Source organism: Ascaphus truei, chromosome 7, assembly GCF_040206685.1.
Source record: "Ascaphus truei isolate aAscTru1 chromosome 7, aAscTru1.hap1, whole genome shotgun sequence".
Classification (NCBI taxonomy): domain Eukaryota; kingdom Metazoa; phylum Chordata; class Amphibia; order Anura; family Ascaphidae; genus Ascaphus; species Ascaphus truei.
The window spans coordinates 23,118,038-23,136,445 of NC_134489.1; the positions used below are offsets into that span (position 1 = coordinate 23,118,038).

At 41.2% G+C, this 18,408-nt stretch overlaps 1 protein-coding gene across 1 annotated transcript; it reads right to left on the reverse strand.

Moving 5' to 3' along the window:
• Nucleotides 1-11,565: 11,565 nt before the first annotated feature.
• Nucleotides 11,566-14,654, reverse strand: LOC142498493 (uncharacterized). The gene is made up of 3 exons (XM_075606729.1): nt 14,498-14,654; nt 13,029-13,106; nt 11,566-12,665 (listed from the first exon to the last, which is right to left on the reverse strand). Exons 2-3 carry the CDS (start codon nt 13,075-13,077, stop codon nt 11,569-11,571), a joined length of 1,146 nt encoding a protein of 381 aa, XP_075462844.1. The 5' UTR covers nt 13,078-13,106; nt 14,498-14,654; the 3' UTR covers nt 11,566-11,568.
• Nucleotides 14,655-18,408: the final 3,754 nt, after the last annotated feature.

Below are 18,408 nucleotides of genomic sequence, written 5' to 3' on the forward strand. Positions count from 1 at the left end.
GCAAGCAGCCAAACATCTAACAAACAAGTGAAGTCGGCCATGTAATCATCCGTCACAATGTTTAGAGAAACGCTGGAGCCTTAATTACATCCCCAATGTATATAATGTGTCCCTCAGCTGTCATCCTGCTCACATGCCAAATGATAACTCGTTACATTCTATCACAATGCATAAGTGGTGGGTGTGACGGGTCAGCAAAGCCCCCGGTAGGTAACAATGTAACCGTCCTTTGTGTGCAGTCTGGAAGCTAACTTGTTATCACAGGCGTGTCCCAGTATCCTCGCTGTGCTGACCCCACTGCTCCTCTGGGTGTGTAAAGCAATGGTTTTCAACCTTTTTTTTTGGTTAAGGAACCCTAGAATTAAATTGTGAAATGCTGGGGAATCCCAACCCTCGCCTCCCTCTCTAGTCTCCCCCCCACCCCCCGGTCTCTCGTCTCCCCCATCTCTCGTGTCTCTCCCCCCCCCTTCCCCGTCTCTCTTTTCTCCCCCCTCCCCCATCTCGCTTTTCTCTCCCTCCCTACCCTGTCTCTATTCTCCCTCTCCCTTCCTCGTCTCTTTTCTCCCCCCTTCCCCGTCTCGTTTCCCCCCCCCCCCTTTCCCATCTCTTTTTTTCTCCCCGTCTTCCACCCCACCTTTTTTCTCCCCCATCCCCCTCTCTTTTCTCCTCACCCCTCCCCCTCTCACACTCCCCCTTACGCTCCCTCTCCCCCTTACGCTCTCTTCCACACACACACACACACACACACACACACACACACACACACACACACACACACACACACACACACACACACACACACACCCGGGAATGATCCCTGCAGTGAGAACAGCAGAGAGAGAGCTCGCGCACGCCTCTCTCACCTTGCGGCCTCCCTCTTCCTGTCAGCCGGAAGTTGAACGCGATTTCCTCTCCCTGCGCCTGTCAGCGCCGGAAGAATCGCAGTGTCTGGGCGGCTGCCGCTGAGCTGGGGAGCCGCCGGGTCACTGCTGCATGGGGTGCCGCCCGGCCTGGGACAGCTGGGAGAGTTGTCCCCGCTCCCCCGCCCCGGCGGTCACAGATCCCAACAGAGGTGCCCGCGGAGCAGTGGTTGTAAATCACTGATGTAGAGGATCACGGTTATTATAGAAGCCGCTCTGCACAGGGCATGGTGTCTAGTACTCACAAGGACATCCCCTGACAGCCAAGGGGTTAATTATTATTTTAATACAGTCTCAATCATCAGCATTGAAAGATTAGGACTCTCAGGGGGACTATTTGCCATTTACATGACACACAGAGTCACTGTGCATGTGCATGTTTGTGGCAGTGCGTATCAGGTGCCGATATATCCTCACTGTCGGTCAGGGGCGCGTGTGGCGATGAGAGGAGGGAGTTACCTCACTTGTCTGCTATATGTTTCGGAATGTTGTTTGCCTGTCTGTTCGCTGTGTATTGAGACACCTCTTGAGATATAACCAAATTTTGCATGATGGTTCCTGAGATGAAGGGGTTAGTTTGTCTGTGTTTGGACACAATTGGATGCCATTTTGAATCAAGATGGCGGACTGAACCTTTAAAAACTGCACTGATTTTAACCAAATTCATCAACATTGTATGTATGTAATGTATGTATGTATGTAATGTATGTATGTAATGTATGTATGTATGTAATGTATGTATGTAATGTATTTATGGTATGTATGTAATGTATGTGTGTAATGTATGTATGTAATCTATGTATGTATGGTATGTATGGTATGGTATGTATGTATGGTATGTATGTATGGTATGTATGTATGTAATGTATGTATGTAATGTATGTATGTAATGTATGTAAAGTATGTATGTAAAGTATGTATGTAATGTATGTATGTAATGTATGTATGTAATGTATGTATGTAATGTATGTAATGTATGTATGTAATGTATGTATGTAATGTATGTATGTAATGTATGTTAAGTATGCATGTAAAGTATGTGTGTATGTATGTATGTAATGTATGAATGTTATGTATGTATGTAATGTATGTAATGTATGTAATGTATGTAATGTATGTATGTATGTAATGTATGTATGTATGTAATGTATGTATGTAATCTACAGTATGTATGTATGTATGTATGTATGTTACATGGTCTTGGAGCTATAGCTCTGACAGACACGCAGGCTCTTTTATTACCATGCATATATACACTTATGCACAGACACACCATACACACAGACAGATACACATACATATATATTCATTAAAAAAAACACGCAACCGTATCTCCCCTCCCCTTGCTTTGCTGATGTCATCATACATGACGTCACATATGACATCACAAATGACCACATATAAATTAAATTATCCATTTATTAATCTCGGTATTTTTTACTTTCTTAGAATTCCCGAGATGCCAGGTACTCCAGTGCTCTGGAATAGGGAGGCATGCTTTAAACTGGTTTCAGTCCTACCTATCAGGTAGATCCCAACATGTGTCCATCTCAGGCTCTAAATCCAACCCCCTGGATATCACCTGTGGCGCCCCGCAAGGCTCTGTTCTGGGGCCCCTACTCTTCTCAGTGATCATCAATGATCTTCCCACAACTTGTCAGGAAGCTTCAATACACATGTATGCAGATGACACAATCCTATATGCACACAGCCATAGCCTCTCCGACCTTGAACACAATCTTCATTCTGACTTTTTGAGACTCGAAAACTGGATTTCCCAAAACAAACTGTTTTTAAACACTGACAAGACTGTAACAATGGTATTTGGGACCAAGACTGAATTTTTAAAGCTTCCAGTGACTGAGCTCCAGATTAGAACCATCGCTAACACCACCCTAACCCCTGTCACTAGTTTTAAATACCTGGGCATATGGTTTGACTCCCACTTAACATTCGGAATGCACATTGATACCCTGACATCCAAAACCTATGCCAAACTAGGTGTACTTTATAGGAACAAATCCTCCCTAAGCCCGCTGGTCAGAAAGTGTATCGCACAGCAGATGCTAATGCCAATTATAGACTATGGGGACATAGTATACGGCTCGGCCCCCCAAACCCACCTTAGCAAACTTGACAACCCCTACAATTCAATATGCCACTTTGTTCTCCAATGCAACTACAACACACATCACTGCGAAATGCTCAGAGAAGGAGGCTAGCTAAATTAGTTTTGTGTACATTAGAAAAGAGACGTATAAGAGGAAATATGATAACTATATACAAATACATTTGGAGTCAATACAAGGAACTTTCAAAAGAACTTTTCATCCCAAGGGCAGTTCAAAAGACTCAGGGTCATCCCTTAAGGTTGGAGGAAAGGAGACTTCACCAGCAACGAAGGAAAAGGTTCTTTACAGTCTGGGCGGTTAAAATGTGGAATTCATTACCCATGGAGACTGTGATGGCAAATACAATAGATATCTCTTTTTTTGTATACTATTTTTCATAACAAAAATGTTACATTATATACAGTTTCCATATAAGCAGATACAACATCAACAATATGTATATTTGCATATCTAACAACTGTTTAATAAACAGTAAATAATATATTAAATTATACAAAAAACTGTAGATACAAATATAGGATGAGTATCTGTCATCTAAACATAACATAGGTTGAAGTTGATGGACATACCTGTATGTCTTTTTTCAACCTTATCTACCATGAGCTACAAGTATAAAATGACACAGAAGTACCTACATTCTGAGGTCTGAGGGCAACTGTCTTAAATTCGTAACCCTGGCTGAAGTGTACAGAGATTCCTCAGTATTACCTAATGGTCTTTTTCTATACAGATACAGACTGCTCTGCGTGTTACAGATACAGACTGCTCTGCGTGTTACAGATACAGACTGCTCTGCGTGTTACAGATACACACTGCACTGCGTGTTACAGATACACACTGCACTGCGTGTTACAGATACAGGGCCTCATGCAGTAAGCGTTGATAAGGGAAATATGGCCATGTTATAGCCAAAATTGGGTTTGAGATTCAGTAAGCGCCGATAAGTGCTTCATATCGCCAGGTTTCGGAGCCGATTATTTGGTTATGGCCAGTCGCCTGCCGATAAGCCTGTTTTCGACACTGATCGCCACTTTTTTAAATCGGCTGGATTCAACAAAAAAAAACAGCTTATCGGGGCTGATCGGCACTACGAAATTGAGATGTTATGGCCGATTTCTCCCGCCAACTAAAGTTGGCATTTTGGACGGGAGAACGATCGCTAAGGCTGCCGGAACGGCACTTAGAAAAAAAACATCTTCTGTACATCAATGGAGTCAATGGAGCGGGGACGTATAACAGTATAGTACTGTTTACGTTTCATTGCTCACAATACAAGGGGGATTTGCATTACAGTGTGGGGGCATTCCCTGCATTGTGTCACAGCTGATGTGTCTTATTTGCATAACATTCGACTTTTACATGTTTGCAGCATTTGCGGGTCACATTACTCATCATGTGATGATGTGGCAAGGGAAAATACTATACTCAACTCTTAAAGGAGAACCTCACATCATAGCACACATTTTACTGCATTGATCGACAATTGTTTACATGATGTTACACATGTCACACATGTCACACATACACCGTATATTCATGTTCCTTTACATTACACAATGCTTGTAATGTGTCACGCATCTTTAAACCTTCATGTACATCTAAATTCTCATGTTTACATCTACGTTTGGTCCTCCCTATTTTCATGACGTCACTTATTGGACGCGCAATCACATTGCATATTTACATTATAACCGTTGCATTACAAGCACTTCAACCTAACTTATACGCACATGTACAGTAATTCATCATTGGGACACCTTGTAAACTCATTTTATACCAACTATCCTCATTACACAAATGCATGCATATGCACACGACTATTCATTGTTGGCAACATGTCACAATAACATGGATAATTACACATGTTACACAAAACTTTTCCCACATCAATCTCAGCCTTTTTGTCTCATTACATGACTGACTCTTGCGTTCACAAGTTTTACATGCATTGCACATGCAACTATTTATTTGCAAGCAATGTTTCTACAAAGCATCACGTCACATCATTGCCAAATATCATCATTCCCTGCAGAATACACACAACAAATACTTAGAACAACAAGTGCACACAGCTTGCCACAGAAGTACTTTATTATGTTAATGTAACACCTTGCATTTTACTATGTCACCTGACATCATCACATACCTATTTAAAGGACGCACATTACCTGCTCATTCACAGCTACTCATTTCAAAATGTTGCGAATGTTTAGGAGACGGAGGAACATTCTTTTCTATGACATGCTTGATGATGAAGACAATCATATAGGGCAAGGGAGGGACACACCGAGGGACAGTGACAGTGACGCGGATACGACAGGGACAGGGAGAGGGACAGGCCGAGGGACAGGTAGAGGGACAGGAGATCAGAGGAGAAGACAGAGGAGACAACTTGTGCCTCGTCCGCGTCTGTACAGGGAGAGAACCCTGTTAGATGGGATGAGTGAGGAGGAGATTGTAAGTCGCTATCGTTTGAGTTCAGCAGCAATCTTAGCTCTTTATCAGGAGATAAGGGGGGATTTAGATTTTTTCACAGCCAGAGGTCGTGCAGTCCCTGGGCTTGTTAAAATGCTGTGCTCATTACATTATCTTGCTTCCGCGTCATACCAGACAACTGTGGGCATAGTGGGCGGGGTCTCGCAATCTACATTCTCGCGGGCCTTGACCCAGTTTCTCTATGCACTCAATAGACGCGCTAGGAATTATATTCATTTTCCTACAGAGGCGACAGAGTGGCTGGAAGTCAGGACTGGCTTTTATAATATAGCAGGGATACCATGTGTGCTGGGTGCAATCGATTGCACACATGTTGCTTTGATTGCACCTAGTCAGAGTGAGCATGTGTACCGCAATCGGAAGCACTACCATTCACTCAATGTACAGGTGGTATGTGATGCCACGATGAGGATAATGCATGTGGTACCCAAGTTCCCTGGTTCCAGTCACGATTCCTCTATCCTGAGGAACTCTTCAGTCTTCCATGCGTTCGAAGAGGGACATTTTGAACCTGGTTGGCTGCTGGGTGAGTACATATTTACATGTTCTAACACAAAACACATGTTGATTTAGGAATGTTGGCATTGTACAATTTGATCACTAATGTCAGCTTATGTGTGCTCCATTCATTATAGGTGACTCAGGATACGGAATTAGGCCGTGGCTCTTGACTCCGGTGCTAAACCCTCAAACTGAAGCAGAGGACAGGTACAATGCAGCCCATATATCTACAAGATCTGTTATAGAGAGGACATTTGGCCTACTCAAGACCAGGTTTAGGTGTCTGGACAGAACTGGTGGGGCTCTTTTATACAAGCCTCAAAAAGTGTCTGATATTATCCTTGCCTGTTGCATTTTGCACAATGTTGCACTCAGGCACAATGTACAGTCAGACCTAGCTGAGGCTTTGGTAGACGAGCATCCCACCCATGTAGCTGCTGAAAATGAACAAACAGCCAGTGGTGGCCAGACACGACAGAATCTCATCAATTCATTTTTTTCTTGTAAGTACAAACTCATATGTTCCTAGTACTACTTTTATAGTTTAATTATGTTATATTAACAATAATGTTTCTTTATATAACCTTCTGTTAGGACACAGATGAATATGGGTTGCACACCTTTCTTTTCTCTGCTGTGTGCACAAAGGGATGTGGCACCGGTATGTTATTGTTGCGCAGGTTATATAATCCCTCTTCAATTGTACTTTAGTTGTGTGTATGTGAATACAACTTGGGTAACAAAGCAATAATATTTTAGCATTGTGTTATTCCTTATGCTAAGACAAAACACATATTATGCCCATAATCATTCATGCTTCTAGTATGCTTACATACAATGTTATTGGTGCAGTGTAACATGTACATCCATATGATGTGTACACCAGGCTGATTTACATTTTGAATGTCATGAAATATACATGGTGTTGTACATTTAACACCAAATACACACTTTGCTGTGTTGTTTACGGTACTGAAGATGGCATGTCAATGTTTGCAATTTATATATTGTTCCTTTGCATTATAGGTATATCTCCAGTATGACTGATCATGGTATGTATATTTGCTGACATCTCTCATAAGATGTGGCTACCTCAATCTTCCTATAATTATTGGAACTAAAAACCCAACATATTGGTTTAAACACAAATGTTACATATATGTACTTTCTGTATCATGTATATGCATTTAGCTACTCTTGAGCTTTCATGTGCATTGTATTACAAAATGATTACTCACATTTCATCACATTTTATGTATGTTTCCTTATAATTTCCATTAATGTAATATAGAGGTGGTTGGAGAAAAGGGGATAACTGTACTTATTTGTTTACTTACGGGAGCACATTCATCACTAGCATAGACACACTTTTTAAGACAACTGTTTGTGTCTCTATCAATTGGTGTAGGATCCATGTATAACACCGACAAATGATAACACCAGCTTTATTATGGTAGCTTATATCATCATATTGACTATACTATGTATTTCTAAACGATTAATAAACACAGTAAACTATAGTTAGTTAGGTTAATGAAATATACACAGAAACGTACTTCATAACATGATGGTGATGTCATATTCAGAACATCATGCATTGGAGGGGACCATAACATCTGGCCACTAACATTATTTGCTACAGTCCCAAACCATTTTATCTACATACCCATGTAACAAGAGATTTTAAAAATAAATGGCTACTTGGTTGTAAGTGTCCTTTACATTGGGAGAAGGAGTGGCTCAGTGAGTAAAGACACACACTGGCACTGATAGTTTGAAGCAGGGGAGTCTGGTTCAATTCCCGGTGTGGGCTCCTTGTGACCTTGGCCAAGTCACTTTATCTCCCTGTGCCTCATGCGGCAAAAAAACATTTGTACGTTCCACGGGCCAGGGACCTCAGGCTGAAACATGTGTCTGTAAATCGCTGCGTACAACTAGCAGCCCTATACATGAACATGCTCATATTATTATTATTATTGTTACATAGTTTCGACAGTCATACGTTCCATTACATATTAGAATACACAAATGTGTTAGCAGAGTGGGAATGGTTGTTATATATAAAACACACCATGTCATAAAATGTTAGTAGTCATTAAAGAACACTCAATAAAAATTCATGAGGCACTCTTTTGCAACATCATTATGTTAATTAAGTGCTTATGCAATATAGGCATAAGGGTATCACATTTTTAATTGTTTGTTAATAAGCGCTGCAAGCAATATAAAATTAGTTCCATATGTAGTATAGTAGTCGGTGGCTCCTCCTCACAATCATCTCATATAAAGGTAGACTCTTCTGAAATCATACATTGATCCGATTGTATCTTCCCCGACATCTCTGAAATACAGCAAACATATGATGGTCAAATATGGCACCTTACTATATATGTATCCGTGACAACGCATTACACAGCTCTATATGATTGTGTACATACACACGTCACTCACTTATATGTTAGAACTACAAGTGTACATCAGTATGTAATGTTTCTTTAAATTTGTAGCAGGCATAACTATGTATATGATGTGAACGTTGCCTGTATACTGAAAAATGTGCGCGCACATCTTAGTGTGCGCACGCACTTCACGCTTGGCTGCACTAACTGTTAGCGCATGCGCAAAACAAAGCGTACGTTGTGCGTTCAATACATGTTGAAAATACCAGTAAACATAACATCTTTATTTCAAATACAATGAAGACGAAACTACATTCGTTCTAAACGAGTACATCTGTATTCTTTTTAAACAGACGTGTTTGAACAGAAAGCACGGCCGATAACACAATGCGCAAATGCAATACGTGTGACGTCATGTTAAGCCAGCGTGAAACGCACGCTAACACTCCTCCCACTCAATTAACATTCGGCTAACGCCCAGGGTACGCCTACAAACACTGAGCCGCACGCATCACACACTGCAGTTACCGTTACTATAACAAAACATGACAGCCAATAGGCTTTGAGGCGCGCACGTCGCTTGGGGGCGGGACTTACATCACTAATCCTTTTTAAGGACGCCTTGGCCCATGACAAGGGTCCCACGTCATACGTGGTGGACCCGGTTTTCAATGTTGTAGATGTTGCATGATAACAAAACAGGTATGTGTTAGAGTAATGGTAAAATGTTGCTAATATGTTTAAAGGGATAGGAAAGTACGTATATTTATTCCGTCAGCAATGTGTACTACTCTTTCAGGTCCTACTATATTGTATTAGGAAACAATTTGTTTGTGATCGCTACATGTTATGCAGTCTGCAATGTTACGCTGTATCCACGCATTGAAAGTGAAAATGGTGGTTACAAAAAAAAAAAAAATTTAAACGCAGAGTCAACGCATAACGATTGTTATATTTACCATTCTTCTAGAATTAACTCTTCGCCTGGCTGCAACTGGTCGCTCCAGAAATGCAAGCCATTTTCATCCACGCTTAACCCAACCGCTGAATCCAGTATGGCACATATCTCCTCCAGGATGCGCTCATAGGAATCGCCACTGCTTTCTTCAAATAATTGGTCGGGAGGTAGGTTCATTTCTTCCGGTTCCCATTCCAATGCAATTTCAGCTGAAAGGCTTGGTACATAATCATAGTACTTTTGTTCTTGTACAATGTGGGTTTCAGGAATGGAGGCTGCAGATATTGCAGCACGTATCGATTCAAACGGATCAGTAGTAGCGGATACATTGCTATTGCCATTAGGAATAAATATGCCTTTCACGACAATATAAGTGCCGTCTTTCAGGATAAATTGTTTTTCCGGGGCAATCTTCCAGAAACCATAGGTGTGTTGTAGCTTATCCTGGTCACGTTCAAAAAAGTCATTACTTGATAAAGTGAATCTTATTGAGGAATTAAAATTCCGTGCATGCTTACGGTCTTGGTAATAAGGATATTTTGCTCGAATGAAATCATCGATTTGGCGTGTGCTTGCTTTCTGTCCGCGACTGTTCAAGATGGCTTCACAGATCATGTACTTATACCCTAAAAGGGGATTAATATTGTTAACGAATTCATCAGCCATGTCTGAGTAGCACAAAAGCTGTGTGCAGGTCTGTGTTATTTGCTCATCAAAATGAATGTGCTGAATGGCTAACAAACTCCTGTTTTTCCTTGTCAAGGTCAACAAAAGTAACTACTTTGACTCCTTATTTCAAACGCCAATTGGATTTGGTTGTCTAATTGGGTTAACAGTTGTGGTTCGTGATATGGGACTGTGGGAGAAACATTTCTCCTTCTTTTATCTCGTTTGTGAAAAACATCCCTAGACTGTGAATGCGTTCACATAGTGTTTTTTTGAAAACTAACAAAGAACAGTGTGTGAAAATATTTCTCAGCCAGGCATATCAGTAAAAACACACCTGCAAAAAGAAATGTTTTTTCCCCGCTTACATTTCTGTGTGTATGTGAAAGTCTGGTTAACTCCCTGTCTGCATGAGTTTAAATACGTGTGTATATATATATATATATATATATATATATATAAATATATCTCTTATAAAAATATATATATAATATTTTTTTTTTTTTTATATTGCAGGAGTACACACAACATTGATGGCATTAAGTATACCTTGTATGAAACCTATTTAAATGGTGAGAAACATGATTGAATTAAGTAATAAACATTTGTTTAAGCACAATACTGTTAGAGTCTCATACTTAGGATATTTCTCAAACATTAGGCCTGTATTATTAAAATAGTGTGCTTTCACAAGGAAGCATGAAGTGTATTAGTTTGTGTATACCAGTTTATATAGTACTATATATATATATATATATATATATATATATATATATATATATATATATATATATATATATATATATATATATATATACACACACATATATACATATATATATATATATACACATATATATATATACACATATATACATATATATATATATACACATATATACATATATATATATACACATATATACATATATATATATACACATATATACATATATATATATATATACACACACTCACACTCACACTCACTCAGTGTGTGTGTGTGTGTGTGTGTGTATATATATTATTATACATTCTGAGATGTTATAGAAACGAACACACAACTGATTAAAGGACACAATTACAATGGACAAGCAAGGCAAAGGTAAGTAATAATTTACACATAATCCTGCTGTACACGTACAAGAAAGATGTTTGCACTTACTTAGGTGTTTTAATAATTGCATGTGACTAATATGCATATGCAATTCTTACATCAATTAACACACCCAAATGCAATGTTTTGCTGCAAAGTCAATGGCAGCTTCTCTAAACTTAGCAACTGGCTCCTGGTGGACCATTACTGAACAGACGATTACAACATAAATATTTATAACACAATTAATTATGAGTGTTAACATTTCCAAACCTTCACGTGTACAAGAACATAGTTGAAAGTTTGGAAACAACACAGTCTTCAGCATACATACAATAGTAATTAGATAATCTGAAGTCAACAAAACAAGGCCAAACACATATTTTCTGAATTATAACATTTATTTTTTTTGTTCCTTTTGCGAGCGAGTAACAGGCCTGCTTGTTGTCTCTTGAATTTTCCTTTTTCTTTTGCCACCAACTTTAGGCACAACAGAGCCACTTTGAGTGGCCTCTGGCACTTCACGGGCAGGGCTTGTGGCCAGTGACTGTTCACCTACAGGGCTTGTGGCCAGTGACTGTTCACCTACAGGGCTTGTGGGCAGTGATTCACCTACAGGGCTTGTGGCCAGTGACTCACCTACAGGGCTTGTGGGCAGTGATTCACCTACAGGGCTTGTGGCCAGTGACTCACCTACAGGGCTTGTGGCCAGTGACTCACCTACAGGGCTTGTGGGCAGTGATTCACCTACAGGGCTTTTGGGCAGCGACTCACCTACAGGGCTTTTGGGTAGTGACTGTTCACGGACAGGGCTTGTGCCCAGTGACACATGTGAGCAAGTTGGTAGACACTGCACAAGTGATGGTTGGTCTGTTTCATGTGTGTCTTTTGTTGTTTTTGACCAAAAACTGGTCAGTAGTAACTGCTTGTATTTTGTTTTTGTGGGCTCCTTTGTAGGTGTCAGCTGCTGATTTTGTACAGATGGCAGTGGTAGTATGTCGTCAGGAACCTGCACAGCAATCTCTGCTACTTGACCGGTAACATTTGGGCCTGGTGAATGAATATCAGATGAATGTGGTGAAAACTGACCTGCATGAACAGATCCTGGCTGGGAGGTGTTGAATTGTGGTACATTAGTCATTCTCCAGTAATTAGCTTGTGTTTGCTGAACAACTAATGCTTCGAATGAGGTGTTGATTTTTTGCAACTGTTTAGGCACTTCAATGAAGACTCTGTGGAGATGTGCCAATTGTGATACTGTTTCTTCCTGCAGTCCAATCATCCTTTCCAGCACTGTCATCATGTCTGAATGGCGACGATTTTCTGCGTCCACTATTTTTCCCTCTGAAGCTACAATTGCATCGTATGTGGAAGTTGATGGACGATTTGGCGGTACAACAGTTTCTATTGGCACCTCTTCATGGTCACATGATTGTATTTCAGTCTCTTCTGTGGCGTCATCCTCATCATACTCATCATCCTCATCACCATGATGTTCTAAAAAGAAATGTACACATTATTAAATGGCATGTTAATGTATGCTGTGTTACTATGTAATTGTACTGTGTCCTAAGTAACACCTAACATGTTAGCATACGTTTTATAACCTCATTAAAAACTACCTTGACTTACGAATAATGTTTGGACTCAGTATGAAATATGAATGAATGAAAAGTTGCTCTAAACTCAGAAGTCCTACATGATAATTAACATCACTAACACAATACATGTTGCCTTACACTTAATTTTCACTGACACTAAGTAATCCTATTTAAAGAAGATGTGCAAAACAAATAATGCACATGACAACATAACATATAGAAGAGCACATATTATATGGCCAGCAAATGATACACTCACCTTCTAGTAGTGTTGAGCTGGCTGACCCAGGTGAAGACACTTGTTCCATCTCAGGTGACACATGTCCTCCAGGGGCAACTATATATAACAATAACATAAGTTTTACATTTACATGTGTAAATATTGAACAAACACTTATTGTATGTTCTGTATTTATGATTAACTAACAACATCAGTTCCTTAACCGAAAATGTGTGTGTGAAAGTGAACATAAATAGTTGTAATAACAATGTACATGCCTGTGTACTTAGAAGTTTTGAGTTCCCTAACATACAACATACTATGTTTCTGCAGTAATGCGTGAGGATAAATAGATTAAATGAGTACATAAAAATCATATGTTGTGTAGTGATATCAGTATCATAATGTACATAACTATCATGAGATGACCATTCACAATGGTTATCATGAAGGTGGTCATATTGCAAAAAGTGTTATTTTTGGTAGAGGATATGTGTGGTACATTAATCGAAGATGTGGCACACCTGAATGTGGCTGTGACTCAACAAGACAACACATGCAGTGTGTGATAATGTGTCTTTCATAGTAGTTCAACTATAGATATGAGTGAACTAATGTGTGACGTACGCTTTGATAAGTAATGAGTTGTTGGGGCATTTAGTAGCTAGAGTTAAGCTTTCCAATGAGTGTGATTAACTTCAGTTGTGCTATTCAGGTTGTAAGAAAGGTATTCCCTTCCCCAAAAAGCCTAATCAGCCACACCTTTCAATGACTTGAAACAGGTGCAAATGGTGTGAACTAAGTTGACCGTGAAATGAGGCTGTAATTAGTGTGTGTGCTGAACCCCACCCCCTCTGTTGAAGTGTATGCTGTGATGAGATATTAATTGCAGCTGCTTTAACACAATGGTAGATGAGCTAAGTAGTCATCTGCAGTGTTTAAGTTATGAAAACAATGACATAACATATGATACGTGTGCCTCATTATGCTGTCTGTATATGACATAAAGCAAAAATGGACCTTTTCATAAGCAACTATAGATGTGTTAGTGCCAGTGATGTTTGTAGGCCGTTACATGCAATTTCTTTGATGCATGCTTAAAATAGGCAGTAATGTCATGTTTGTCGGAGTAAAATCAATAAAATACACAATAATATGATACATATTTCTGTTCTGTACCTGTAGCTACTAATAATTTCTCATGAACATGTGTTACACGTGTACTACCCTGTTGTTCCCCATCTTCGCCCACCATCAATTGCTTCCACTGCAGCTATGCATTTTGGGAATTCACATGTAAATGAGCACGCAATGGCACGTGCTATATTAGTTACTGCTTTTAGTAGGACTACTACATATATGTCTATTTTGAGATATATATATACAGAATCAGACATATACATATATAGATGCAGGTATGCTTATATTGTGAAGACAGTATAAAAAGCAGTGTAACTATGCAAAATAACTGTAAGCAACGACACGCCTAGTACAGTAATATTTATCACCTGCTGGAAATTGTGACGGATAAATTCCAATGTCACGGTCACCAGCCAAGCCTTCCACGACGACGGTAAGTAATTTTGGCCGAAGCAGCTCCTCCAATGGAGTCAATATGAGACGTTGTGGTGTGGGCCCACCTCCAGTGCCAGTAGCATGCACGCGTTGGTCTTGTATTTTCTTTTTCAATTTGGACCTAATATCATCAAATCTTTTCCGACAATGATACTTGTCCCTGACACGATTCCCACAGGCATTGACACCAATGACTATTGTGTCCCACATTTCTTTTTTGCTTGCTGCACTTGTCCGCCCTTGAAAAACATATAAAAGATATGAGGTAAATGAATAATAATATAAGCACCAGTTTCCTACACTGCTAGCTGTTCCAAGTGATAGCAAACATGCTGTTTTATGTGTAATATGTGCAGCACATGAGCATTCACTACTAAACCTATACATGTAAGCAAGGTTGCATTCATATTGTATGCAGTTCTGGCAAATTGACCGGCTGTGTTTATTTGTCCTTGTAAGGCATGATAAAAAGCTGTGTTTCCACACTAATGAACATAGAAAGATATTGTGTACCCATATTTGCATATGAACAAAACTCAGATGACCTAGGATCACATGTATTTGAATAATAAATGTAAAGTTACACTTACCTACTAAATGTCCATATATACTGTCATAGTGCTCCAGAATGCCAGTGACAAGAGCCCTATTTTCCTGGTCATTGAAGCGAGGATTACGTGGCTTCTCCACACGTTTTTTCCGAGCAGGTTTAGGGTCAGAGCTTGGCTGGTGCTGACTGGACTCTCCTTCTTCCAATGGAAGAGCCTCCAAAAGCTGGCCACCAGCAAGCACGCCACCACCATCCACCCCATCAGCAACTGCGCCACCAGCAGCACTCCCAGCACCAGCACTCCCACTCCTAGCACCAGCACTCCCACTCCTAGCACCAGCACTCCCACTCCTAGCACCAGCACTCACACTCCTAGCACCAGCACTCCCAGCACCAGCACTCCCACTCACAGCAACAGCACTCCCACTCCCAGCACCAGCACTCCCACTCACAGCAACAGCACTCCCACTCCCAACAACAGCACTCCCACTCCCAACAACAGCACTCCCACTCCCAGCAACACCACTCGCAGCACCAGCACTCCCACTCCCAACAACAGCACTCCCACTCCCAGCAACACCACTCGGTGCACCAGCAACATCACTCCCCTGAACAGAACGTTCACTCCGACGCGTACTCGCACGAGTAGCACTCCCACTCCCACCAGCATCACTCTTCCCACGCTTTGCGGGCATACTTCCAGCACTCACAAAAAACAGACAATAAATGTACAGGCAATCACACGACCCACTTCCACATATAAAACAAGACAAAGATGTAAACAAAACAACAAAGGACAAAGCTCACCCAATACACAACAAGTCTCTCAGTCAATATGCAAATGTTCAATCGTCCAGCTCTGTGCGTCTCTCTCTCTCTCTCACTCCCAACAACACAGAGAATGATTAGCAGTACACGTTGCCTTTAAATATGGCGCGCAATCAAAAACATGCTTGTTTCGCCTGATTCAGCAAGATTTGTGATTGTGCAACCTAACAGCACCCCGCCACGCACGCCGATACACCTGTGTGTGATCGGCTCATCATCGTGAGAGTGGGCGGATTTGTTTTCGGGTTGATTTTGAATGTATTCGGCACTTACTGCATACGGAGAGGGAAAAACGCCAATAACATGACTAATCGATAAGCTTGCCGATTTCACATAATCGTCGCTTACTGCATGAGGCCCACAGACTGCTCTACGTGTTACAGATACAGACTGCTCTGCGTGTTACAGATACACACTGCTCTGTGTGTTACAGATACAGACTGCTCTACGTGTTACAGATACAGACTGCTCTGCGTGTTACAGATACACACTGCTCTGCGTGTTACAGATACAGACTGCTCTGCGTGTTACAGATACACACTGCACTGCGTGTTACAGATACAGACTGCTCTGCGTGTTACAGATACAGACTGCTCTGCGTGTTACAGATACACACCGCTCTGCGTGTTACAGATACACACCGCTCTGCGTGTTACAGATACACACTGCTCTGCGTATCACAGATACACACCGCTCTGCCTGTTACAGATACACACCGCTCTGCATGTTACAGATACACACGGCTCTGCGTGTTACAGATACACACTGCTCTGCCTGTTACAGATACACACCGCTCTGCGTGTTACAGATACACACGGCTCTGCGTGTTACAGATACACACCGCTCTGCGTGTTACAGATACACACGGCTCTGCGTGTTACAGATACACACGGCTCTGCGTGTTACAGATACACACTGCTTTGCATGCTACAGACACACCCTGCTCTGCACATCTTGCACCCCTCTCTCCCAGCAGACAATGAGTTACAGGCCTATCCTGGGTTAATCCCTGGGTAATCCCTGTGTGTTTATGTTGGCAGCCCAGGATTACCTCTGTTTGTGTATTAGTAGGACTGATTATCTCTACCAGCTCCCCGCTCAGCTCTGCTCAGCTCCCACACAGTATTAAGTACAGTACTAGGCTGGTCCAAAGCTCCCGTGTAATGAATGATATGATATCATATAATCCATCTAGCAGCAGGAGAGATACAGATTACAATCTCTCACTTCACACGGCCGCTTAAACCAAGATTTGGTTTAGAATATTTTCCATTGGATTGGCGTCATTTCTCAGATTCTCCTGGCTGCAAAGGGGAGCCAATAATTCAGCAAGAAAATGACTCCAAATTTACCAAAGAAAAAAATCTAATTATTTCTCTGATAAATCTATTGCAGTTTATTGCTCTGAAGTGCGTTCTCACTGGCAGTGAGCATATCACTCACAAGCAACTGCAGCAGCTCATGGCAGCAAATCCAGACACAAAAGTCACTTGTACTGTATTCAGTATGTTGGAAAGACGTCTCCCCTCCGTGAGATCCGCTCACGGGAATACACACAGTATATACTGAGTAAGGACCACACTTCCAGGTCATTTCTTACAGGTAGAAGCATCTATGTTTGTGTCCTTCTCCCATTGGTCAGTGCCAGGAAGCTTCAACCAATCAAACCTTTCCGTGAGCTACAGTAGGATAGGCAGTTAAATAGGTCAATGGGAAGGCTGGAAGATACATTGTGTATAGATAAGAATATAGACTGATCAAAAGATCCATTGCAGGTGGATGGATATATAGATAGATGGATGGATGAGTAGATACGTAGATGATAGGCAGGCAGAAATGATATCAGTGTAACTCTTTTCTTACACATCAGTTCATGCACACGCAGTCCTGGGGACCCTGGACACAGCTGGTTTTCTCTCCAGCAGGTGCAGGGGACAGTTTATTGTTGCTGTTTATGCCGTCGGTTTCATGCACAGGGTCAGGTAATTATAGATTCAATGTTGTTTCCCAGGAAAAAAATCCTCCCCAGAGTAAGTCAAAGAATGTCAAACGTGCATAGCCTTCTCTCTCTCTCTCTCTCTCTGTCTGTCTGTCTCTCACACTCTTTCTCTCACTCTCACTATCTTTCTCACTCTCTTTCTCTCTCAATCTGTCTCACACTTTCTCTCTCTCCGTGCTCCCTACTTCTTCTCTTACCCCTTTTCTCTATCCGTCTTTCTTTCATCTTCCCCTCTCTCTTTCTGCACCTACTTTTATTTCCCTCCCTGTTTCGTTCTTTTATTTCTTTCACTCTCTGCCTTTTTTTTTTCCTCCTTCCACTGAAATTCCAATCATGACAAAATCCATTTACTGGACACCCATGTACTGACTTTTCCCTGGGCCTTGGAGCTTACAATCTAAATCCTCCCTCTATACCCATACTGACCTCAGCACCAGATACCACTCACCCCCCCCCCCCCCCACTCT